This window comes from Leuciscus leuciscus (genome assembly GCF_965113295.1).
Source record: "Leuciscus leuciscus genome assembly, chromosome: 7".
Classification (NCBI taxonomy): Eukaryota; Metazoa; Chordata; class Actinopteri; order Cypriniformes; family Leuciscidae; genus Leuciscus; species Leuciscus leuciscus.
The window spans coordinates 43,478,103-43,504,040 of record NC_138731.1 but is presented as its reverse complement, the minus strand read 5'-3'; the positions used below and the strand labels follow the sequence as shown (position 1 = coordinate 43,504,040).

General features: G+C 39.5%; 1 protein-coding gene across 7 annotated transcripts in view; it reads left to right on the top strand.

Annotated features, from left to right (window-relative positions):
• The window catches only part of trpm2 (transient receptor potential cation channel, subfamily M, member 2), a 66,641-nt gene that overhangs the window by 10,724 nt on the left and 29,979 nt on the right, over positions 1 to 25,938 (top strand). For 4 of the 7 annotated variants that reach the window (XM_082174602.1, XM_082174604.1, XM_082174601.1 and 1 more), the window contains 10 exons: positions 5,249 to 5,322; positions 6,915 to 7,083; positions 11,103 to 11,283; positions 12,850 to 13,016; positions 17,837 to 18,017; positions 18,870 to 18,931; positions 19,020 to 19,220; positions 22,269 to 22,371; positions 24,128 to 24,249; positions 25,606 to 25,911. In XM_082174602.1, the coding sequence (XP_082030728.1) occupies positions 5,249 to 5,322; positions 6,915 to 7,083; positions 11,103 to 11,283; positions 12,850 to 13,016; positions 17,837 to 18,017; positions 18,870 to 18,931; positions 19,020 to 19,220; positions 22,269 to 22,371; positions 24,128 to 24,249; positions 25,606 to 25,911 (1,566 nt within the window). Of the gene's footprint in view, positions 1 to 2,260; positions 5,323 to 6,914; positions 7,084 to 11,102; positions 11,284 to 12,849; positions 13,017 to 17,836; positions 18,018 to 18,869; positions 18,932 to 19,019; positions 19,221 to 22,268; positions 22,372 to 24,127; positions 24,250 to 25,605; positions 25,912 to 25,938 lie in introns of those variants that run through there. The other 3 variants (XM_082174605.1, XM_082174599.1, XM_082174600.1) reach the window with 2 other exon arrangements.

Here is a 25,938-nt window from a genome sequence, read left to right as displayed (position 1 = left end):
ATCAGAGAGATTTGCTCTCTATGTTGGCAGATATATAAATCTGCACGAATTCATTTGATTCGTTTGTTAAATGTGTTGTTTAGTAATGTGTGTGTTTTGTGTTGGGAAACACTGGGGCCGAAGCCTTTAATAACTGGGTGAGGGGAACCAAGTGCGTGCAGTGTGGTAACACTGCTACGTACTTTTCCTCACGACAGCCCCGCTTGGGGTACACACACACAACGTCCACTAAACGTCCTCGTGGCCCGTGAACGCGGGCTCGATACTCCCAATGGTCGAACAACAGGCAGGCCGCTTGCGTTCGGGGCCGCCTTCCTAGGAAGTCATAAATTGAAAGCCTCAACACGTAATCGTAACACATCAAGGCCCGTGAGACCGTGTTAACAATCTAGCGGGACGCTCCAGTTTTAAGAGTTGTTTCCTCAGACTGGGCGGTGGTCTCAGCGCTTACCCGTCGTAAATATCCCTATCCTGGTCGGTGGCGCTCTGTGGAGCTGGCCACACAATGTTGAGACGAACGGCCGCTCGCTCACAAACTTCCAGGACGATGGACTGAGGCAAAGCCGCGTGAGCGCTAGCCTAGGGAACGCTAAAAGGACCGCGTCATCCCCGTCGCCGGAACCGGCCGGTTCGTCAACGAGAGTGAGGTTTTCCCGCGAAGATGTCCTCTTCAGGGAATGCGGATTGGGCTGATGTCAGCTCAGATATTTAGAGAGGTGGCGCTCCGGGAGTCCCCCGGTAGTGCGTCATCATCACCGTGTCCCCCATCCGAGTCAGAAAGGCCGAGCATGGCGCGCTGGGTCGTGCAACTAAAAGCCGACTTAGTAAAAAGCTACATGTGCAGCAATTACAATGACCGCAATTATCCGGGTTCTCCAAAGCTTCTTGAGTGTGTTAAGCTCAAGCAAACAGCGCAGAACGAGAGGGTCCTTAGCGGCGATTAGAGCACCACACGCGGCCGGGCAGGCTCGTCGTGATAGGCTGTTCCCCGGAGAAGCGGCTGTTTAGACGGTCACATAGCCATGGGTGGGCTAGCGGTGAAGAACTCTGAAAAATCCGTGGCGGGCAGCCATGTAAGGAGGAGCAGGTGAAGGACAGCGAGAGCGCGGGCGGCTCCGGATGCAAAAAACACAGCGGATAGGCTGAAGAAACGACTGTCACTCACGTCTGGCGGAGGCTGATCTGGCGATATGTCCTCCTGAAGACTCAAAAGTGAGCAGCGTAACGTTAATCCAACCGAACTGTGTCAGTGCAGAGATCGCGAGAAGCGAATGTCAACTGAGGAATAGCAGCGCGCCTGACAGCTATATGCCTTAGGTAAGGGGGTGTGGCCTTACCTGGCATTGGCTGCGCGCTTCTGTCTGTCTAGCCAGACTTGGTGCAATTGGATGCTTCTGCAGAGGTCAGGTACGGATGCCCTTCCCATAGGTGGATCTCGAAACGAGATGATGAAAGAGAACTTTAAAAGCATGTCAGTGGGCAGTAGCATAAATGACTTGTCAAGCAGATAACAGATTCTTAAACATGAGAATGAGGATAAATGTTGAAATGAATGATCCACACTACAAAATGGAAATGCAGAATGTTTCTGCTTATTGTTGACAATACACAATCACATATTCCAAACAGGAATGGCCTTAAATGAGAAATCTTTCAAGGATTATTTTGCATAGATGTTACATTTCAATCAAACACCAGTGCAATCTTTTTGTGTGCAGAGGCAAATCAGCAATTTATATATTAGCATTAAAGATTGGTTTCAGCAACTTGTTTCTTTCTTGAGTTAATCAATGTTTTTGGAAAGTTCAATTGTTCATTCATAAAGACAGTCAATTGTCACCACCTACTGGCTTAATGATGCAAGTTGCGCAAACACAGACAAGCGGAGTGATACAAACGGTGAAAAGACAAATCTAGATTACAGATCTAGACAAATTGGGTTGCTTATAGTTAAAAGAATGTTATGAACAATCATTTAGGCTAGATGCATTTTTCAAATTTTTGGTCACAATTTTTTTTTTTTTATGACATAAGTCAGTTTTGATGACTTTGCAATATTGATAATGTTAGAATATTAATAATGAAAATTGAGTACGACTATGCAAAAATGTGTAACATGTATGTAGCCTACAAAGGAATACAAAAGCCCCGACATAGAGTTTTGACGCAGCTTCTCCCTTTTGGTTATTTCAATACTTAATTGATGTCAGAACACGACGTTACATGCTCGTAGTTTCTTTTGCGTGATTGAAGAGTGCGCGCTGCGAGCACACGGCTGATATAACAGGAAAGTTCGTTTCTCTGAGTTTTACTGACATATAGCTTGAGAACATCTGGTCTGACAGAGGACTGTGCGGCGGTGCTGACTGCGTTATTTATTATTATTTTTTAAATTGCTGTGATATTGTTTGCTGTTGTGCAAATCCTGGAGATATTCTAGGATAGGCTGAAATCACTCACGTGGTGCGTCTGCAGCGTCTCTTTGTGAGACAGATTTCAACAATCACCAGTCAGAGACAGCAGCAAAGCTAAAGCACAATGAAATAAGGCAACTTATGATTTCGGGGGTTTACATAGGCTATTGTCTGGATTCATATTTGTCAGTCAACTTTTCAAAAAAACATTCGGGGCTACACACAAAACATTCGGGGCTGAAGCCCTGGCAAAATCGGCTAACACCGCCTCTGGTTAGTGACATCACCAACCCTTAAATTTACATAAACCCCGCCCCCTGAACACAATTTATAGATTATCAAGACAGAATATACTAATCAATGACTTGGTGTGATGTGATAACTACACATAAGCTACATAAATTCGTCAACTAACCATTCAGAAATGTCCTGTTGCTTCTACATGTTTTCACTTCTTGAGTCTCTCCATCATTGTCTGACTCCGGTTTGAACATAAAAGTCTAAAAGTTTTAGAATTTTTTCAGTGCATGTCTGTGTGAGTGCAAGCTCTTGAAGCTCCGCCCCCTGTGCCGGGAGCAGCAGCTCATTTGCATTTAAAGGAACAGACACAAAACGGTGCGTTTTTTGCTCACCCTCAAAAATTGACAACTTTAACATGCTATATAAAAAAGTGGGGTATTTTGAGCTAAAACTTCACATACACACTCTGGGGACATCAGAGACTTATTTTACATCTTGTGAAAAGGGCATTATACCACCCCTTTAAAGTATATATGGCCTTGCTTTGACCTGAGCATCCAGTCTGCATTTCTCTGTACATTTAAAGGTCCCGTTTTTCCGGTGTTTTTGAAGCTTTGATTGTGTTTACAGTGTGGAATATAACATGTGTTCATACAATTCATTTTCACACAATTTACTTATCTGTATACCGCTGTTTTCACTGTCCTAAAAACGGGCTGATGACTTCCTTGTTCTATGAAGTCCCTCCTTCAGAAATACGTAACGAGTTCTGATTGTGCTAGCGGTTCCTGTGTTGTGATTCGACAGCAGCTTAGCGCACGTTGCCCGGAAAGGTCACGCCTCTTACCATAACGTGGAGATGCATGCGCTCAGGGTTATTGTAAACATGTCTTTATCAGTTTGAGCCGGAATCAGACCCGGAGAACATAGAGGATCGATTAGAACCTGTTCAAGCACGACTTTTGCAGGATGTTTCACAATGGTAAGCTGTTTATTTAGTAGTTGTCATACTTTTACGTTTGGCTGTTACCTTGAATTGGTTAAATTGTAATGTTAAATGTTACAAACTGTTATAAAAGCTTGTGGTATATGGTTTTGTCCGTCTGTCGAATTAACGATGGTGTTGTTGAATTTTTAAAAATAAGTGCATTGTTTATTCTTACTTTAGTTACACGTGAGCACGAGTTTTGATTAGTAATGTATGTTTTATATTTTCGGGAACCGAGTTAAACATAAATTGTAACCATTGATCTCTAAGTACAGCGTCCCTGGGAAGGCCAATCAAAGGTGATTTGACTCCGGGATGAAAATAACAGCGTCTCGACGACATTGCGACAAACACACTCTACAAACGCAACTCTTCCTCTTCTCCGTAGGAGCGCAACAAGACCACGCCCCCTTTTTTTGTGTATTCCTGTGGGCGGAGGTTAGTCAAAAAACTGTTCTAGTGACGTCATTAAAGCAGGAAGTAGAGGGATGTAGTCCAAACCGGCCGTTCGCTGTAGGCTTTGAAAGGGGACTTCTGTTAAAGGAGCCATAAGATTGTGGCCAAAACTGGTACTGCAATCACTTTCAAATTACTGTAGAGCGGTGTATCCCCTCCCCCTCCCCCCTGACTCGAGGTTGCCAGATAGGCTGCAGGATCCAGCAGGAACGTAGGCTGCTACGTAGCTGTGGTAACTAGAGCAGAGCTGGCAACCCAGATGCCGAAAGACTACTGACTTCGTGATTGGTAGATAGGTGGAGGGTGGAGCTTCAGGTCAAAACACAAGATGACAACATCAACATCAGTTGAGGGCTGCAACTTCACTTTTTAAATGACAATATCCTGGCCGGACTACTGTTGTCAGTGATATAAGTATTTGAAATGAACATGATTTTTTAATGTCTAGTGACATATCGGGGCCATTTTATGATGAATTGAAATACATTTCTTACATACAGCTCCTTTAAATAAAATATCTCGCTTGGCATTGAACTTTGAGCTTTATAATTTTACAGGTATTATTTATGCTCTAACAGCAACATTACACACTAACTAAAGTTTGAAAAATGGGATCACGAAGAACAGGACCTTTAATGTTGAAAATACCCAACACATAAAATATTTCTATCACAGTTCACTGCAGTTTAAAGGAGAAAATACTCAGCAATTGTGTTGACTTATGAATTTACAATTTATCTTAAAGCATATTAAAAACACCACATAGACATATAAACAACAACATTAAAAACTTGTTTTTCAAGGTACACATTTTATCAGTTCACGCATTTCAAATATAGTAATTTTTACTGTGGTTAAGTTGCAGTATGTTTTCATAGTACAAATCATGATTTAAGCCCCTTTCAGACCCTGTCCGTATTTCAGTAGTGCTTCCGTCCCTGTGTCTGACATCAGTCTGACTGCAGTGCAGTTTTTAGACCGTCCTACCCGTACACACCCTCCCCCTCTTATACGTCTGCCTGTCTCATTCACACTCACTGTCTCTGATATGAGCATGGATGAGGCAACGTTGGAGCCGATCCTTGTGCAAACACTCGCTGTGAGCGCTGTTAAAGGTTGCCGATATCTGTTTAACTCTCCCTCCTCACAGCGCTGCTCGCTCGCCCCCTGGATTAAAGACAACATCAAGAAGAAAGAGTGCTGCTTCTATGTGGAGGATGCCAGGTATGAGGACCGTGTGTGTGTGTGTGTGTGTGTGTGTGTGTGTGTGTGTGTGTGTGTGTGTGTGTGATCGGCAGATCAGACGGAATGTTTGGTGTTTAATGACCTTGACTTGTAAAGCTGAATCATTCTGAGGAATTAACCCTATAAAACCTACTGTATCATATTTGATATGCAATTTTTTAAGGATCAACATGATGAAAACTTCACAAAAAAAAACTCTTGCACTCAATCTACTACATGCCTTCGGTCATATGATTGATAGTTTATACTTTTTAACAAGTAAAAGGCCTTTTAGTATAATTGTAAACATCTTCAGATGGATTTCACATGTTTTACTGATTTTTATAAAAGTACACCTAATAATAACTTATATATTGTTAGTAATATTTCAAGATGAACACTTAACGGACTGAAGCAACTTAGGTTTATTCGATTATCCATATCATGTTCAAATGTGAGTATCAAATATGATCATCAGGCTTTTAAAGAAGGATTATTTGTTCATCTCTCAATCATTACTGTATTACATTGCATAACATGTTTTTAAAACTACAGAGCTTTGATCATAAAGGGTTAGGTTAGGTATTTAAACATCATCTTAAAATATTATTGGAGATATAGAGTGACAACTAATTATCTTATCACTGTTATGCTGATATTTGTCAGTTTTATTTTCCAGTGAATCTAGATAAGAAATGTTCCTTAGACAATGTTTGCGAGCGCTATAATGACATCAAGCTTTGGCTGTATAATAATTTCCTTCAATTAAATGAGAGTAAAACCGAGGTTTTGATTGTAGGCCATTCCACTTGATCTCTATCTACTCCTTAAAATTACTCCTTAAAATATCTTATCTACGTCCTTAAATTCAGAAGATCACATATAGAGTATTGTATTGTAATTATGGACTCTTTATTTAAATTTTAATAAGTAGATTAATGCTGAGTAGCTTCTTTCGTTTGAGATCAATCACTAAAGTAAATAATTTTATAACCAGAAAAGATATGGAAATTGTGATCAATCTCTGATCTCATAAAGGTTTGACTATTTGTACATTGGTCTCCCTAAAACTGCGTTAGCTAGTCTGCAATTTGTGCAAAATACAGCAGCACAAGAAAACATGACCATATTACTTCCATATTAGCATCTTTACAATGGTTTATTGATTTCAAAGTTCTTTTTTATGCTGACAAGGCACTAGCAGACAAGGCTTTTTGATCTCCTCTACTTGCACTCCTTTTCTCGAGCAATTAGGTCTTCTGATAAACGTCTTTTAATAGTTCCTCATTGTAACTATATAAATCAAGATATGACCATGCTTTTTCTGTAATAATAATGACGCATAAAATAATCATGACTTGTGCAATATAAATATATTGGTGAGCTCTTATTTTAAAAGTCATTGTGTATATAAAATATGATGAAGTATAATTCATGATGTGTTGGTCATATGCAACTTGACAAGAGGTAAACTAAAGATCACGCGCACTCCTGTTCGCTTCTGTGTGTGGTTCTGCAACATTCGGACAATATGTGTGGTGTGCGTGTTGGGCTGTAACTCATGTGTGGATAACATGGATTACCATTGACAGGAAGGGGATTTGTAAGTGTGGTTACTCAAAGACCCAGCACTGCGATGAGGCCATCAAACCGGAGGACTATGTTGGGGAGCAGTGGGACAAACACAGGCACGTCAGAGAGGTGCCCACCGATGCTTTTGGAGACATCAGCTTTGGTGGACTTGGACAGAAAACCGGGAAGGTAAAATGACGACTTGATTCAAACGGACCTCCTTTCTATTATACACTCTTAAAAAAATAAAATACATTTTTTTTTTTCTGTGTGTGAATAAACATTTAATTATCTAAACAACCTTTTAACACTATAAAGAACCGTTTGTCCAATGGAAAGGTTCAATGGATGTTAAAAGTTATTCATGTAGGTGATTAAGTGTCTATTTAGTGAAGCTTAGAGTCACTGAAACAGGATTTAAAAAGTAGACTCCAAAAAAAACAACAAAAAAAAACATATTCTTAAAGAGAATTTTGTCTTGTTTTCCAGTTAAAACATATAAAAGTCCTTAAATTGAGAAACATTTAAGCTACTTGAGAAGATACACTAAGATATTTAGCCTTGATTTCATAGATTGAATCTTGAATATAAGTGTATTTTGTCTTAGGGGTGCATTTACACAACACCGTTTTAAACAAAAAATGCAAAACTTTGTGTTTTAGACGTTCATTTACACCGGCATTTTGAGGGCCTGAAAATGCAAACTTGAAAATAGTTTCAAAGTGCACATTTTTTGAAAACGACCATTATCGGCTCCGTATATAAACTACAAAAACGTGAATTTGTGAAAACGGTGATGTCATCACATGCATATTACGTGTTCATACTGCGTTCGAAATCACATGCGGTGTAGTAGGTACTACATTTGGTTTGAAACTTACTTCGCGACCATTAAAACAGTAATGGCGTGTTCACACCGAATGCGAATTTAATTATTTGCGCAAGTAGATTACATACAAAGTCAATGCAAAGACGCGAATTTGGCGACGCATCCCATACAAAAATTTAATATATGGCCATATATGTACTTATATTTAAATAGCATGACATATACCCTCACCTAAAGGATTATTAGGAACACCTGTTCAATTTCTCATTAATGCAATTATCTAATCAACCAATCACATGACAGTTGCTTCAATGCATTTAGGGGTGTGGTCCTGGTCAAGACAATCTCCTGAACTCCAAACTGAATGTCAGAATGGTAAATGGTAAATGGACTGCATTTATATAACGCTTTCACAGACCCAATGGCCACCAAAGCGCTTTACAATATTGCCTCACATTCACCCATTCACTCACTCATTCATACACCGACGGCGGTGTCAGCCATGCAAGGCGATCCAGCTCGTCGGGAGCAGCTGGGGTTAGGTGTCTTGCTCAAGGACACCTCGACACTTGGTCAGGTGGAACCGGGGATTGAACCACCAACCTTCCGGTTTGTAGACAATCTACATGAACCACTGAGCCACTGCCGCCTGGGAAATCTTTCCCATTCTTTCCAGAATGGGAAAGAAAGGTGATTTAAGCAATTTTGAGTGTGGCATGGTTTTTGGTGCCAGATGGGCCGGTCTGAGTATTTCACAATCTGCTCAGTTACTGGGATTTTCACGCACAACCATTTCTAGGGTTTACAAAGAATGGTGTGAAAAGGGAAAAACATCCAGTATGCGGCAGTCCTGTGGGCGAAAATGCCTTGTTGATGCTAGAGGTCAAAGGAGAATGGGCCGACTGATTCAAGCTGATAGAAGAGCAACTTTGACTGAAATAACCACTTGTTACAACCGAGGTATGCAGCAAAGCATTTGTGAAGCCACAACACGCACAACCTTGAGGCGGATGGGCTACAACAGCAGAAGACCCCACCGGGTACCACTCATCTCCACTACAAATAGGAAAAAGAGGCTACAGTTTGCACGAGCTCACCAAAATTGGACAGTTGAAGACTGGAAAAATGTTGCCTGGTCTGATGAGTCTCGATTTCTGTTGAGACATTCAGATGGTAGAGTCAGAATTTGGTGCAAACAGAATGAGAACATGGATCCATCATGCCTTGTTACCACTGTGCAGGCTGGTGGTGGTGGTGTAATGGTGTGGGGGATGTTTTCTTGGCACACTTTAGGCCCCTTAGTGCCAATTGGGCATCGTTTAAATGCCACGGCCTACCTGAGCATTGTTTCTGACCATGTCCATCCCTTTATGACCACCATGTACCCATCCTCTGATGGCTACTTCCAGCAGGATAATGCACCATGTCACAAAGCTCGAATCATTTCAAATTGGTTTCTTGAACATGACAATGAGTTCACTGTACTAAAATGGCCCCCACAGTCACCAGATCTCAACCCAATAGAGCATCTTTGGGATGTGGTGGAACGGGAGCTTCGTGCCCTGGATGTGCATCCCACAAATCTCCATCAACTGCAAGATGCTATCCAATCAATATGGGCCAACATTTCTAAAGAATGCTTTCAGCACCTTGTTGAATCAATGCCATGTAGAATTAAGGCAGTTCTGAAGGCGAAAGGGGATCAAACACAGTATTAGTATGGTGTTCCTAATAATCCTTTAGGTGAGTGTATCTATACATATATTTGACTTATCTGAGAACACAATATATACCTGCAACATACAGTATATGAACATTTATGTGTCCAAACATGTGAAGAAAATATTTGAGTTCATCCATATATGATACCATATCTGCATATATTACAGTATAGTATTGGTTTCTCGCCTTATATGGACAACATTAAGTATAAATATGTGACATACATATTTGTTTTCCACATATTTAATAAATGTATGTAAACATACATGCATGTGATACTGATGCATTTTTAAAGCTGTGGCATATGGTTATGGTACTTTGTGGATGTATTTGTCAAAAATGACAAAGAAAACACTGCATTATTGTATTAAAAATACTATATTTGGTATTCACACAATACAGACACAAAATCTCCAACTATAGGCATTTAATTACAAGGCATTCAGATTTAAGATATAAGATACATATATGCGTCTTACATATATTTCACATTTATGTGCATATATGGGAAAATATATGGCACTTACATGAAAACGGCCATTTTTGCTCTATTTTGATGTGTTTTACATATATGAATTTTGCATATATTCTCATATAGGGAGCAGACATACATGGGCACTGACATTATATATGTAATTTACATATTTATCAATATGTAATATGTCAATATATGTTATAAAGTATAAACTATCAATCATATATTTCTGTATGGGATTTGCCGCGCTTCGCCTCAATTGCATCTTCTGCGCAAGTTGAAAAATTTGAACTTGATCGAAAAATTCGTATGCCGCTTAGAAATTTTGTTGTTGTTGATGATGTGCGTGAAGACACTCCTTTTCGCGCAATGTTTTTATTCGCGCGAGTGATGCGGAAAACAAGAAACATCCCGCGAGTAATCTAGAGTGAGTAACGCGATGCGAATATACACTTCGCGTTTGGTGTGTTCACACCATAAGTACATTCTATATAGTATGAATGTGTTTAGTATGAATGAAAATCGGGCGTACTACATCTGCCATGATGTCATTATCATGTGACCTACGGCCTCAGTTGCGTTGCGTCGCTTTACCGCCATTCACCATCCTCTCCCGTGGCCTCATGGGATAGTAAAGTCAAATGCACACTTCAGAATCTCAGTATCTCAATCATCCTGGTACTTTTCGCCTACTGTTTTATGAATACTATGAATTCGGTCATACTGTACTACTCAGCCTTCTCGCCTACTATATAGTAGGGAAGTAGGTATATTCGGACGCAGCATCAGTCTAGAGGCGTGTCGTGTTTTTCAAAGTGACATAATGGCCTGGCATTCATAAAACAGCATGTCTATTCGTTTTGTGGATCCGTGTGAATTGGGATCGTTTTGAAAATTATGTAAAATATTATAGTAGAAGTACCAGTACAAGTTGAATGTAGAAGGACTGAAATTTCCCAAACAGTTTTTTCAGGATTATTTTACAATAATAGTTCATATCAGAAATTATATCTGACAACAATACTACAAATTTCGTATATAAGCATCTTCCAAATGCAAATAAAAATGCCATTATTCAGGCTGTTCCTCCATCACAGTTAGAAGGTTAAATACATTCACCTTTGTCTTATGCTAGAATTATATATGCAAACTCATAGAAGGGATTCTGTTGTGTGTGTTTAGTATGTTCGGGTGTCGTCGGACACGTCCAGTGAGAGTCTGTACCAGCTGATGACAGAACAGTGGAACTTGCGTTCGCCGAACCTGCTGATTTCAGTGACCGGTGGAGCCAAAAACTTCCACATGAAGAATCACCTGAAGGACAAGTTCCGTCGGGGCCTCATTAAAGTCGCCAAGACCACAGGTACAGTGAAAATATACTATATATCGTCACCTTCCTAAAGTCATTTTTTCAGGTTTCTCAGAAAACACAAAAAACTGAACCTAACTTCAGAGGTTGAATAGATTTTCGTTCTTCTTGATGCGGCTGCCATCTTGAAAAGCTTGTAAAATTGCATAAGTCTCATGTCTTTTGACTTAGGCAAAATAAAACGGCCTAAGTCACACTCTTGACATCTAGGCCATTATACTACAGGGGAAGAATTTCATGATCTGTTAAACTGAGGATGTGGGTGATTTTACCAGAGGTGGCCAGCATCATGAGGAGATGACTTATGCAAAAAAATCATTTTTGTCAAAAAATGACTTAGCCAATTATTTTAGGAAGGTCCGTGAAGGTGATGTGTGATATATCAACTGCTTGATTGTTTAAATCAGTGCAAAATTGTAACTATATTATCGCATAGCTCTCTATATAGAGTTGGATAAATACATAATATGTATATTTTATAATTTCAATAATTCAATAAATCAAGTAACACACATTTGCATGTGTGCTTTTTAGTAATTGTTTTATTTTAGGTGCTTTTATTTTAAAAGGATTAAATTATTTAAAATTTTTCATGATTTAATTAATTATCAGTTTTTCTTCAACTCACAATCCCCCTCACAAACTGCTTTAGCAACCAGCCTGATGGCCCATTCACTCCCAGGACTAATAACTTATCTTGTCTTTTTTAATGGTGTTTAATGCATGTGTTCATTTCAGTTTAATTTATTATCCCAGAGGTAATTGATTTGGCATTTACTTTTACAAATTAAATATATGCATTGCCTTCTATAGAGTTGCTTATAGCTAAATTTAACACATTTTTCATAATTTATGAACTTATACGTGACTCTGGATCACGTCACCAGTCTCGAGTCGCACGGGTATATCTGTGGCAATAGCCAACAATACATTGTATGGGTCAAAATGATCGATTTTTCTTTTATGCCAAAAATCATTAGGATATTAAGTAAAGATCATGTTCCATGAAGATATTTAGTAAATTTCCTACCGTAAATATATAAAACATTTATTTTTGTGAGTGAATGCAGCACAATCGTGAACATAAATGAACAACTTTAAAGGCGATTTTCTCAATGTTTCGATTTTTATTTTATTTTTTTACCCTCAGATTCCAGATTTTCAAATAGTTGTGATGTTGATGTGATGCTTTCATGTGATGTTTAAATCTCAGTTTAAAGAAATTTACCCATGTGACTGGTTTTGTGGTCCAGGGTCACATATGGTAAATTGCCAGAACCCATTTACTGGTATTTTTGAGACGGTCCTGTTCACACATGATCATTAAGAGAATGGTAATTTACCAGGAAAGGACTGTATGTGTGTGTGAAAGGGGCTTATGATGCCTTAAATGCTAAATATGTAGGTAGGATGTAACAGAGTGTATAGCTCTCAGTGATACTGACTGAGGATTAGACCCGTCACAAACAGGTCTAGCACAAGCGGCAGAATCAAGTTTTTGATGGTTTACTGTTTTGAGACGACTACACTTCTCTAGTCCCAATGCTGTGTGTGTGGCAGGTGCGTGGATCCTGACAGGAGGTACACACGCAGGTGTGATGAAGCACGTGGGCATGGCCGTGCGAGATTACACACTCAGCAGTGGTTTGAAGGAGAGACAGATCGTCGTCATCGGTGTGGCACCCTGGGGAGTCATTCACAACAGCCAAACACTGATCAATCCTGAGGTCAGATGTTGCCCACACCTGAGTACATACAGTATTGGGGCCCTATCTTGCACCCAGCGCAATTAACTTTGTACACCGACGCATGTATCATTCCTATTTTGCACAGCGGACTTTTCCCTCGACAGACGCACGTCGGTAAATTAGGGAATAAACTTGCGTTCCCGGGGGCGGTTCAACAAAAAGAGGAGGCGTGTTCCGGCGCAAACGTTCCCTGGTGCTATTTTGCAGTTTCAGAAAACAATTCCGCCACAGACCAGGAAAAACCTAGTCTAAAGTCAGTGGGGCATTATTCAGATGCTATTTTAAAGGGATACTCCACTTTAAAATGAAAATTCTGTCATCATATACTCACCCTCATGTTGTTTCAAACCTGTATGAATTTGTTTCTTCTGCTGAACAGAAAGGAAGATATTTAGAAGAATGTCAGTAACCAGACAGTTTCTGGTACCATTGACTTCCATAGTATATATTTTTTCCTACTATGGAAGTCAATGGTACCAGAAACTGTCTGGTTAGGGCCCATTGTGCGTTCAAGTCATGTTGATAAGATCATATTTACGAGTTGAACTTACATGAACACCACCACAGTCATAAATATAGAGTGGAAAGTTTGGGATTTTATTAAAGCCCCGATCTTTACGAGTTGAGTGTGTGTCAGTGAGAAATGTGCTGTAATATTTGGCAGTGATATTGTCAGAGAAAACAAGCATATTCTTTGCACAAAATATAAAATAGCATTGTAATATAGCCATGTAAAGTAATGATAAAGTTTACAGCGGCTTCATAAATTAATTAAAAACATAAAAAAGCAAAATACGCCTGATGCACATTCTTTGTTCTTCATTTTCTAGAAGTAGAGTTTAAAAAGCTTGTGGTTAATTAAGAGATGGTACATCTCGCTCCGATGAAAGTGAAAGATTAACGACCCGACGTCGTAAACACGAGTTCCCAACTCGTAAAACACAAACTTCCCAGGAAGACTTGAACGCACCATATAATGAACAACCCAAGATCAGTGTAAAGTTTAGAAGTGATTTGGTTCAGGAAATGTTCTACCAGGATGGTGTGTCCATTAAAACACAGTGGATCCAGTACTCAAACCATACTCTTTTATTTGTAAATGGCAGCATGTGAATCAAGCCATAGTTGGGAATCAGACGTAGAGTTGTATGGTTTCCATAAACAAAAGACAATACAGAACAAACTTAAACTCAAGAATTAACACAAATTCAAAAGGAATAAACTTACAATGTCCTGAACACACCAACTCTACAGAAATCTCTCTTTTAGGAGAGAAGGAAAAGGAACACACACAAACACACCAAACACAGGCAGCTATTCCATCATTTAGTGCACATGAGGAGACCTGGCTACGTCATGTGATCCCATGAGAATTCTCAACAGCCGCCCCCAAATCTGAAAACATATTTGCCCCTTGAGAATTTTGTACAATTATTAATTCAAGTAAAGGGCTGAAACAGTCCATTCCTGTTGGCCAAAATGGGGGCTTATAAAGGTGAACAACAAACCTTGCTACAAAATAATTTTGCATACTCCACCACATACTCACAAAACAAATCTAATCAAATGATGCACCTGCAGCTGAAAAGATATTCGGCCGAAAATGAATTTGCTGATGGCTACTACAGTTAAACCTTCCAGCAGTTTGGATGCTATGGCTGGGTTGACAATATCGATTTCTTGTTTTTAATACAGGTTATGCACAACAAACTTCCGAATTCTATAAAAATTCTCTAAAAATGTTTTCTGGAAAATAAAACATTCTGCATCGCTTCCGGTTCAGATCTTTTTTGTATGTGCTTCATTACAGTTTTTTTCGATTGCTAAACGACAGTGGGCACAACTGGAGTCACATGTGCAAAACTCTAACTACAGTCTGCACAGCAGCAGTTCATGTGGACCAAACTCTAGTTCGTTTTTCATTGCTTGAACACAGTTTTCAAAACTCTACACACTTATCCCATGACTTTAACCACAACCTGCACAACACTGTGGATTTACAGCACTTTGTTCAAATGCTAACACACTGCTGTCAAAACTGTGAACCACACATTCAAAACAGAATAGATTTCAGCCTTGTGCCTTTCAAACACTGATGACTGCAATTTCAGCTGAAAGGCTAAGCAGGGGTCTTGTTTTAGACTTGTTAGTGAACACACACACACACACACACACACACACACATACATATATATATATAGGTAGAGCTCAGAAAGACTAATTTTGGAAATGGAACAAGGAAGACGGGTTTGTGGAGGGAGAAGGGTGGCAGGGAGAGGGCGGATGCGTGCCGGATGTGAGGACACGAGTCCAGAGGACTGCCAGGGATGGATAAGGCACTCCAGAAGGTTCTTCTCCAGGTGCATGGCAAGAGAGAACATTAGATGTGATGTTGATGAAAACCTGTGGCCTGATGCTAGAGAGAGGCAGGATTAGCCCCTCAATTATTTGTTCGAATTACAGTGTGTACTTTTAGTTTCTACCTTTTTTTTCTCATCAATGTAATTCCATAAATTACTACAGACTATTGAAGCAAACTGCTAATTTTCATTTACCTTAAAGATTTGTTATGTTCTAAAATGTTTTATAAATCATGTGAAAGAATGTCACTCTTTTCTTTGAAGAAAATATTACTTTGTATGAAGTCACTGAAATTGTTCAAACTGTAAAGATGAAAAGTTAGTATTTTCTGTATTGGTGTTTGATGCTAGTGTTTTTCCTCTCAGTGTGTTCTGAGTGACAGTGTGTGTTATCTCAGTGAGGGTTGTGTGTAGTGTGTTTCCTCTCAGTGTGTTCTGAGTGACAGTGTGTGTTATCTCAGTGAGGGTTGTGTATAGTGTTTGGCTGCACTGAGCCTGTTTTGAGCCATGTGTTAAGAGTTGTGTTGCTTGGAATGAGTTTTGCAGGTGATGTGAACTGTTTAGCTGTTTGGTTTTATGATGATGTGGAGATGAACCCAAGCGCAGACAGTATGCACTACACACAAGGTTTATTGATGACAAAAACAGAAAACAAAACCCACGAGGGGGCAAAACAAGACAGGATGGACTATTTGAGACTAACAAGACTAGACTAAGACTCAGACAAAAAACAAGACAATAAACTAACAGCTAAGACAGGATCAAACTCTTCTTTCTAAACAAGACTTTCAACAGGTTACTCACGGATAGATCCACACAATGAACCGGCCCAGGACAGCAAACACAGGGGGATTAAATAGGGAGAAACTAATGAGGGAAACAGGTGACAAGAGTAAAGCAATGAAGACTAAACAAGGATAACAAGGGGGCGGGGCGAGGAACGAGACAACACAAGCACATGGCCCAGCAAAAGGCCATGTGTGTGAACATAAAACATGGGTATGTCATGATCCTGCCTCAAGACCAGGGAAAATCAAAGACTAGAAGGCAGAATCATGACAGTTGGTAGTGCAGACTGTAGTTAGAGTTTTGCACATGTAGCTCCAGTTGTGCTCACTGTCGTTTAGCAATCGGAAAAAACTGTAAATATAGAGCCGTTTTACTCAAGACACGAGCGAGCAAAGATGAGCATAACCCATGTCCATCACATAAACAGATTGATATGTAAAAGTGTCTTTTTTTTCTTTCTTTTTTTTATCTCACTAATGCCTGGTTCATTACACGATTACAGCCCAATTTTGGCACAATCTGTTTGTCGTAGGGTGTCGTCGGGATTCGTTAACGATAACGGGCGTCGGGACGCAAGATTCGATTGTTTCATCTCATATAGTGTGTCATAGTGGGCGACAACCTACGTCGTGTCTGCGATGCTTCACGACATCACGATAATAAGACTAGCATGTTTAATTTTTTTGTGTGTGCGTGTGCGCGCGAGTGAGTGAGCGAGCGAGAGTGTGTGTGTGCGCGAGTGAGTGAGTAAGTGAGCGCACGCGTGTGTGTGTGTGTGAGTGCATGTGTACGTGTGCGGGTGAATATGTGTGTGTGTGTGTGTGTGTGTGTGTGTGTGTGTGTGTGTGTGTGTGTGAGACGGCGAGCGATGACTGGTCGGAAAGCAACGTGTAGTCTGACATGTTTCTTGTCCACGACACGACAAGATTTTAGGAGTCAAAATCGTGTAATCTGACACAGTGACTATCATAACAGACAAAAAAATTGTGTAATCTGAATCAGGCATAACACCCGGATAATAAAATCAAAAAAATCAAAACCAAAAACTAGCAGTTCGTACAGCTGTTAACACTTTCTTTGACAAGTGGATGCGATGAGATCTGTTTTCCTGTTTGTTCATGCGACGTTCGGCATTGATCTTCATTTTGATGATCTGAGATCTTTTATTCTACCATCCAATAATAACAATATGCTTTGTTATTTCAGATATGAAACAAAGTCTGAACTTTCAAATTCGCTGTAGCTCCTCAGTTCAGGCGATCATCTTAAATATTTATATGCAACTTAGTTTTTATTTGAGTGTTCAATATAAAATCTGATCAATTACTAGATTATTATTTCAGTTTTGGTTCAAAATAAAAAATTTTGGTTTCGGTGCTTCCCTACAAATGAAACCCTTTGGGAAAACAAACGACCAAATAAGAAGTGCACATAATCACAAGCAATACAATTTACAGTATAATGCTGGTTCATTCTAAACCCCCAGCTAAATCATTGCAAATATATTTGTGAATCCGGCACTGCTTGTCACTGCATATTAAACCAGATTCAGCTTTTTGTTGATAACTGCAGAACTTGCTGTCAACTGGATGCTATTAACGATGTTATAACATCAAAGTTTGATGAGGTCTTGTCATCCTTCTCTTTTAGGGCTGTTTCCCTGCACACTACTCTCTGGACGAGCAGGGTCAGGACCGTCTCTCCTGTCTCGATATCAATCATACGCACTTTCTGCTGGTGGATGATGGCACTCATGGACATTATGGAGTTGAGATTGAGCTGCGGACCCGTCTGGAGAGACTCATCTCTCAGCAATCACTGGGAAACAGAGGTGCAGCTTCATTAGATTACATGGAATATAAATCAAATATAGATTTGCAGTGTAATGATAAATTATTGTACAGTACAGTAGTACAATAACCATCAGTATAAGTTCAAAAGTTTGGATTCTGTATGAATTTGTGTAATGTTTTTGAAAGAAGTCTCTTATCAAGGCTGAATTAATTTTTTATTAATGAATATTATTGAAATATTATTAAAATTCCAAAGAACTGTTTTCTATTCAAAAGATTCTATTGTATTGTATTTCTGTTTTTTTTTATATTGCATAGTTGTGCTTGGAGTCGATTGTTTTATTTGTGGTAGTAATGCAATGAAACATGACAAATTGTGCCAACATATTTTTTGTTCATGGTGTCATATAAAGAAATGATGAGCATATGCAAAAACAATAGAGAACCAACAGAATATTAATAACTGGCTATGTACTAGTCAATGTATGCTTTTTGCATTTTGTATTTGCATAGTAAAATAAAACCTGTAGCTGTAGTTGGCCTTTTTTGCCAAATAATTTTGTCTTCCCTTATTTAAAAATATTTAAACAATATAAAATATTTTTCTTATATTTTGATGGTTTAATTGAACTTGTAGGGTCATTAAAACAAATATCCCCTCCGGACATCACTTTTAGCCACTATTGTATTTTGTTTTAAGAATATTTACATATTTGTAATGGTAAACATAACAAAAATACAAGTAAGAAAATCATTTTTTGCAGTGTAACACAGATGATCTCAAAATTATGAATAAAATTTGATTTCATGGCTCTTTAACACTGTTCACTGGTCACTTTTGATTATTTGTGAAGTGTTTCGCCTGTTTATAAGCGTTGTCTTTCCATCAGAGAGTGGCGTGAAGATACCGGTGGTCTGTGTGGTCTTGGATGGTGGTCTAGGAACTCTAAACGTGAGATTTGAAAGGAATCAGTTTCGTAGATCATCATACAGTAGCTGAATGCTCTTTCATTAATCCAAATTCACATTTTTTTTCACAGACGATCTACAATTCAATGCTGAACAAGACGCCGTGTGTCGTGCTTGAGGGATCTGGACGCCTGGCTGATGTCATTGCTCAGGTGGCAGCCCAGTCGGTGTCAAAGGTCACGCTGGAGCTTATCAGAAAGCTCTTGAAGAGGTTTTTTGTACAAGAGTACAAAAACTTTTGTGAGGAGCAGGTCATTGAGTGGACCAAGAAGGTAATAGACAAAAACATACATACAAATTATGACAGTTTCACACAAACTCAAAATTACACAGTAGGAATCGAGAAATTGTTCTTATTTAGAACTTAGAAGTTTGGAGTCAATAAGATTTTTTTTATGCTTTTGAAACAAGTCTCTTCTGTTCACGAAGGCTGCATTTATTTGCTAAAAATACAGTAAAAACTCTAATATTGTAAAATATTTTTAGAATTTAAAATAACAGTTTTCTATGTGAAATGATCTAAGATGTAATTTATTCCTGTGATCAAAGCTGAATTTTCATTTATTTTGGAATATATTTTGTGGAAACTGTGATACTTTCTTTTCAGGATTCTTTGATGATGATGATGAATGAAAGTAACAAAGAACAGCATTTACTTGAAATAGAATCTTTTGTAACGTTATAAATGTCTTTACAGTCACTTTTGATACATTTAATGTATCCTTGCTGAATAAAAATATGAATTTCTTAAAAAATATTTTCTGACCGCTACACTAACACATAACGCGTAACACACACACTCATTCACTAACATGTAACGCACCCTCATTGCGACTGCTTCACAAACATGTAACACACACTCATTGCGTCCGCTTCACTAACACGTACCACACACTCATTGCGCCCGCTTCACTAACACGTAACACACTCATTGCGACTGCTTCACTAACATGTAACACACACTCATTGTGACTGCTTCACTAACACATAACACACACTCATTGTGACCGCTTCACTAACACGTAACACACACTCATTACGCCCGCTTCACTAACACGTAACAGACACTCATTCCGCCTACTTCACTAACACGTAACACACACTCATTGCGCCCGCTTCACTAACGCGTAACACACACTCATTGCGCCCGCTTCACTAACGCGTAACACCCACTCATTGTGTCCGTTTCACTAACACGTAACACACACTCATTTTGACCGTTTCACTAACATGTAACACACACTCATTGCATCCGCTTCACTAACATGTAACACACACTCATTGCGTAACGCATAACAAGTAACACGTAACACACACTCATTGCGTAACGCATAACACGTAACACACACTCAATGTGACCACTTCACTAAACACGTAAAACACACTCATTGCAACTCCTTCACTAACACGTAACACACACTCATTGCGCTCGCTTCTCAAACACGTAACACAAACTCATTGTGACCGCTTCACTAACACGTAACACACACTCATTACGTCCGCTTCAATAACACGTAACACACACTCATTACGTCCGCTTCACTAACACGTAACACCCACTCATTGTGTCCGCTTCACTAACACGTAACGCCCACTCATTGTGTCCGTTTCACTAACATGTAACACACACTCATTGTGTCCGTTTCACTAACACGTAACACACACTCAATGTGACCACTTCACTAAACACGTAAAACACACTCATTGCAACTCCTTCACTAACACGTAACACACACTCATTGCGCCCGCTTCTCAAACACGTAACACAAACTCATTGTGACCGCTTCACTAACACGTAACACACACTCATTACGTCCGCTTCACTAACACGTAACACACACTCATTACGTCCGCTTCACTAACACGTAACACCCACTCATTGTGTCCGCTTCACTAACACGTAACGCCCACTCATTGTGACCGCTTCACTAACATGTAACACACACACATTACGTCCGCTTCAATAACACGTAACACACACTCATTACGTCCGCTTCACTAACACGTAACACCCACTCATTGTGTCCGCTTCACTAACACGTAACGCCCACTCATTGTGTCCGTTTCACTAACATGTAACACACACTCATTGCATCCACTTCATTAACACGTAACACACACTCATTACGTCCGCTTCACTAACACGTAACACACTCATTGTGTAACGCATAACACGTAACACACACTCATTGCGTCCGCTTCACTAACACGTAACAAACACTAATTACGTCCGCTTCACTAACGCATAACACCCACTCATTGTGTCCGTTTCACTAACACGTAACACACACTCATTGCGTCCGTTTCACTAACATGTAACACACACTTATTGCGTCCACTTCACTAACACGTAACACACACTCATCGCGTCCGCTTCACTAACACGTAACACACACTCATTGCGTAACACATAACACGTAACACACACTCATTGAGTTCGCTTCACTAACACGTAACACACACTCATTGTGACTGCTTCACTAACATGTAACACACTCATTGTGTCCGCTTCACTAACACGTAATACACTCTCATTGCGTAACGCATAACACGTAACACACACTCAATGTGACCACTTCACTAACACGTAAAACACACTCATTGCAACTGCTTCACTAACATGTAACACACACTCATTGCGTCTGCTTCACTAACACGTAACACACACTCATTGCGTCTGCTTCACTAACACGTAACACACACTCATTGCGTCCGCTTCACTAACACGTAACACACACTGATTGCGTAACGCATAACATGTAACACACACTCATTGCGTCCGCTTCACTAACACGTAACACACACTCATTGCGTCCGCTTCACTAACATGTAACACACACTCATTGCGTAACGCGTAACATGTAACACACACTCAATGTGACCACTTCACTAACACGTAAAACACACTCATTGCAACTGCTTCACTAACATGTAACACGCACTCATTGCGCCCGCTTCACTAACACGTAACACACACTCATTGTCACCGCTTCACTAACATGTAACACACACACATCACGACCCGTTCAACAGATGCATAATTTTATGGTAAGTTAGAACAGCCTGACCTGCAACCGGTGACAAACAATAACAATACAGTGATGTAATCAACTAACTTCTATATGTCAAATGTGTCAATCAAGATGCGACTTTTCGAAACAGACTGTCTTTAATCGAATTGTTTTTATAATAGCCTAATATTAAAGCTAGAAAGCCTAAGCTGTGGTGTGGGCCCTGTGTATACAGTATATACTGTATATGTGTATAGTACATGAAATATAAGTGATCTAGAAGATGTATTTATTTTTTAATTTCTTTAGATTCAGGACATTATCCGGATGCCTCATCTGCTGACTGTGTTTCGTATTGATGAGGATAAAAACTATGATGTTGACGTTGCTATTCTACAGGCTCTGCTGAAAGGTATGATCACTTCTTAGGCAGAACATGCTCACATCCCTCCATTTCTTGATCTGGAAACTGAAGACTCAAATTCACATTTCCAGGCAGAGGGTAATTGGATTATGCTGATGATGGTTGGATAACTAATGGTGGATACACAGTTGTGAGTGGATGCTGTAATATTGATCGTGATCGAGAGCCCGTCAACATTCTTCTTTACATTTTATAAAATTACTTGAGTTTTGAAGTTGTTTAATATTTGATGGTTTCTAAAAATAATGAATCACGTTCCTGGAAAAAAAAAAACCCAAGGGGTTTATATTGTTTAGCTAAGACTGACTTGAGCACATTTATCCTCCCTTGAGAGTCTGGAAACCTCCCTGATTGCAGAAGCTATTAGCTTTCATGTTATATTGATGGATGATGTATCTCTTAAATGCTAAAATGTTTGTTTTGTTGCTTTTTTAACACTGAATATGTGCACTCACATGCACAGTGCTCACAATCCCGCTTATTGACACAAGTGACTTTTCTTTGAATTAGATGCTTGTGACCAACACAGTTTCTCAGTGGAACACAAAAAGAGATGTTAGACAGAATTATAATTTTTTTTCATGCTATAAAAGTATAAGGTGACCAGGGGTTGTAGAGCGGATTTTGAACTGTCCGTCCTGTGCAAAATTAGAGGATACCATATAAACCATTTATTTTTGTATGATAAATAGCCACATAAAATGATCTTTTGATTCAAGAAAGGACTATACTTTCTTTTTGATGAATATGACTAAAGGAAATCCCTAAAGCTAATTGATAGTCCTGCAGCAGTTTTATTTTAGTATTATTTATATACTATTACAGTATTTTTTAAAATTAGTTTATATTTTAATTTGAGTAATTTTGTTATGTGCTTTCTTCATGTCTATTAGGTTTATATATATATATATATATATATATATATATATATATATATGTATGTATGTGTGTGTAAAATAAGGCAACATTTCTAATTTAATTTTGTTTTGTTTATTTTATTTTGCTTTTTTTCATGAACTGCTTGGAGACGCAAGGGTTGAGAATCCAAATGCAGTAGTTTATTAGAGGGTAATCCAAAGACATAATCCCAAAAAAACAGGCAAAGGGCAAAAAAATAACAGAGTCCAGGGCAGAGGCAAAACAGAGAAATAACTAAGGAACCGAGCAGAAAGTCAAAAATCATAAACATGAGAAACCAAAGACAGAGCGCTCAGAAATGCAGTGCTGACACATACAAGACTTCACAAAGAGTGACTGAGAGATAAGTGACTTTTAAAGTCAGAGGTAATGAGATACAGCTGAATACAATCAGTGATGATGAGATCAGGCAGTGAATTCTGGGAAATGTAGTTTGTGAGGGAATGACAATAGTCTGGGGTGAAGTGCCCTCTGGTGGCTATCAGTGGCACTCCAGCTGGTGATTGGGTTTAGTTAAGTTTAGTTAAATTTTTTTATAATATTTTTGTTTTGTTTTAGTTAACAATAACAGCACTGCACATTAGGCAACATTTCTCATTTTTAATCAAGGCAACATTTCGTAGTATTATTTTATTTTATTTTATTTTCAATTACCGATTTAAAAAAAAAATAGTTTTAGTTGACAATAAACTATAAAACTAAAGATTCGAGACGTGACTTAGAATTGACCGGGTCTGGGACTCGTTCAGGAGGAGAAATACAAAACACAAACTGGTAAGAATTGTTAAACCTTTACTGGATAAAGTCACGTGTTGTTGCTCCTCAGCCTCCAGAAGTGATGAACATGCTGGCCGCCATTCCTGGGAGAGACAGCTGGAGCTCGCGGTGGCCTGGAACCGGGTCGACATCGCAGAGAGTGAGATCTTCACCGAGGAGAGCCAGTGGACGGTGGGTAAAAATAATGCAAAAAGCTACGAGAATTACAGAGATATTAAAAAAAAATTTAAGTAGTTGATCAGCTGCAAACTTTTGCACATGCCACATTGAAATAATGTTGATTAAAAATGTCTAAAATGCATCAAGTATGTTCACTGCACAGGTTGTGCCCCTATTATGCTATTTTAAAGGTTCTTAATTTAGTTTTGGAGTCTCCTTTAGGTTTACATGCATCCAAGGTCAAAAACACTCTGCTCTGATTGGTCAGACGGCTCGGTCTATTGTGATTGGTCTACTCTGCTCTGATTGGTCAGACGGCCCAGTCTGGTGTGATTGGTCTACTCTGCTCTGATTGGTCAAATGGCCCAGTCTGTTGTGATTGGTCTACTCTGCTCTGATTGGTCAGATGGCCCAGTCTGTTGTGATTGGTCTTCTCTGCTCTGATTGGTCAGATGGCCCAATCTGTTGTGATTGGTCTACTCTGCTCTGATTGGTCAGATGGCCCAGTCTGTTGTGATTGGTCTACTCTGCTCTGATTGGTCAGACGGCCCAGTCTGTTGTGATTGGTCTACTCTGCTCTGATTGGTCAAACGGCTCAGTCTGGTGTGATTGGTCTACTCTGCTCTGATTGGTCAGATGGCCCAGTCTGTTGTGATTGGTCTACTCTGCTCTGATTGGTCAGATGGCCCAGTCTGTTGTGACTGGTCTACTCTGGTTTGATTGGTCAGATGGCCCAGTCTGTTGTGATTGGTTGGCCGCTTACAGCATGTGTTGGAAACAAAACAGCCATTACTATCTGAATTTCTCCTCCGGATCTTCCTCGCCATTTGATACACAGTGATACAAACAGTAATGATGGCGTTGGTTTTACCGTATCAATTCCAGCGTGAGTCCTCATACTTTTGCAATGAAAACAGCACCTTCTCGATATGTCAACAACACAAACCAAAGTCAAAGTAGACGTTGTTTGCGTGCAGCCAATGAAGACCATAGGCATGCAAATTTGTTACAAACATAAGTAGCTTCAGCAGGAAGTGAGACTGTAATTACTGACGACTCATTTCAGGCAGTTCAGAACCGATTCTTTCTTTCAGGAGACAAAAACTCCATCTACCTGCACTTTGATATTTGAAACTTTGCAGACCTTTTACATTCAAAGAGCTATATTACACACTACACATCCCAAAAAAACATAATAGGGGCACTTTAACGTCTTTTCACTTGTTATTTGGTCAGGGGTTCACAAACTTTTGCACGCAACTCATTATTTAAAGAAAAACTATGTTCATTTAGTGCGAGTCTGGGAGTCTCATTGAATGTTTATTATGTTGGGTTTGTCATGATTTGTTGATATCTTTCCCGTCTCAGTCCTGTGATCTGCATCCGGCCATGTTTTCTGCGCTGGTGGGCGACAAACCTGAGTTTGTGCGGCTTTTGCTGGAGAATGGAGTGTGTGTGCATAAGTTTCTGAAAGAAGAGGAGACTCTCTGTCAGCTCTACAGACGCCCACCCACCTGCTTCTTCCTGCGCAAGCTTGCGAAACGGGCCCATGGTGCCAAAAACATTTCCTTGAGTCACGTGTCTGAAGAAGTGCGCCACCTGCTGGGAAGTTTTACTCAACCGTTATACGTCTCTTCACGCTACAAGAAAACCAAAGATGATGTCTGTTTAACGGCAAGTTTAAGACAGAAAACACCTCAG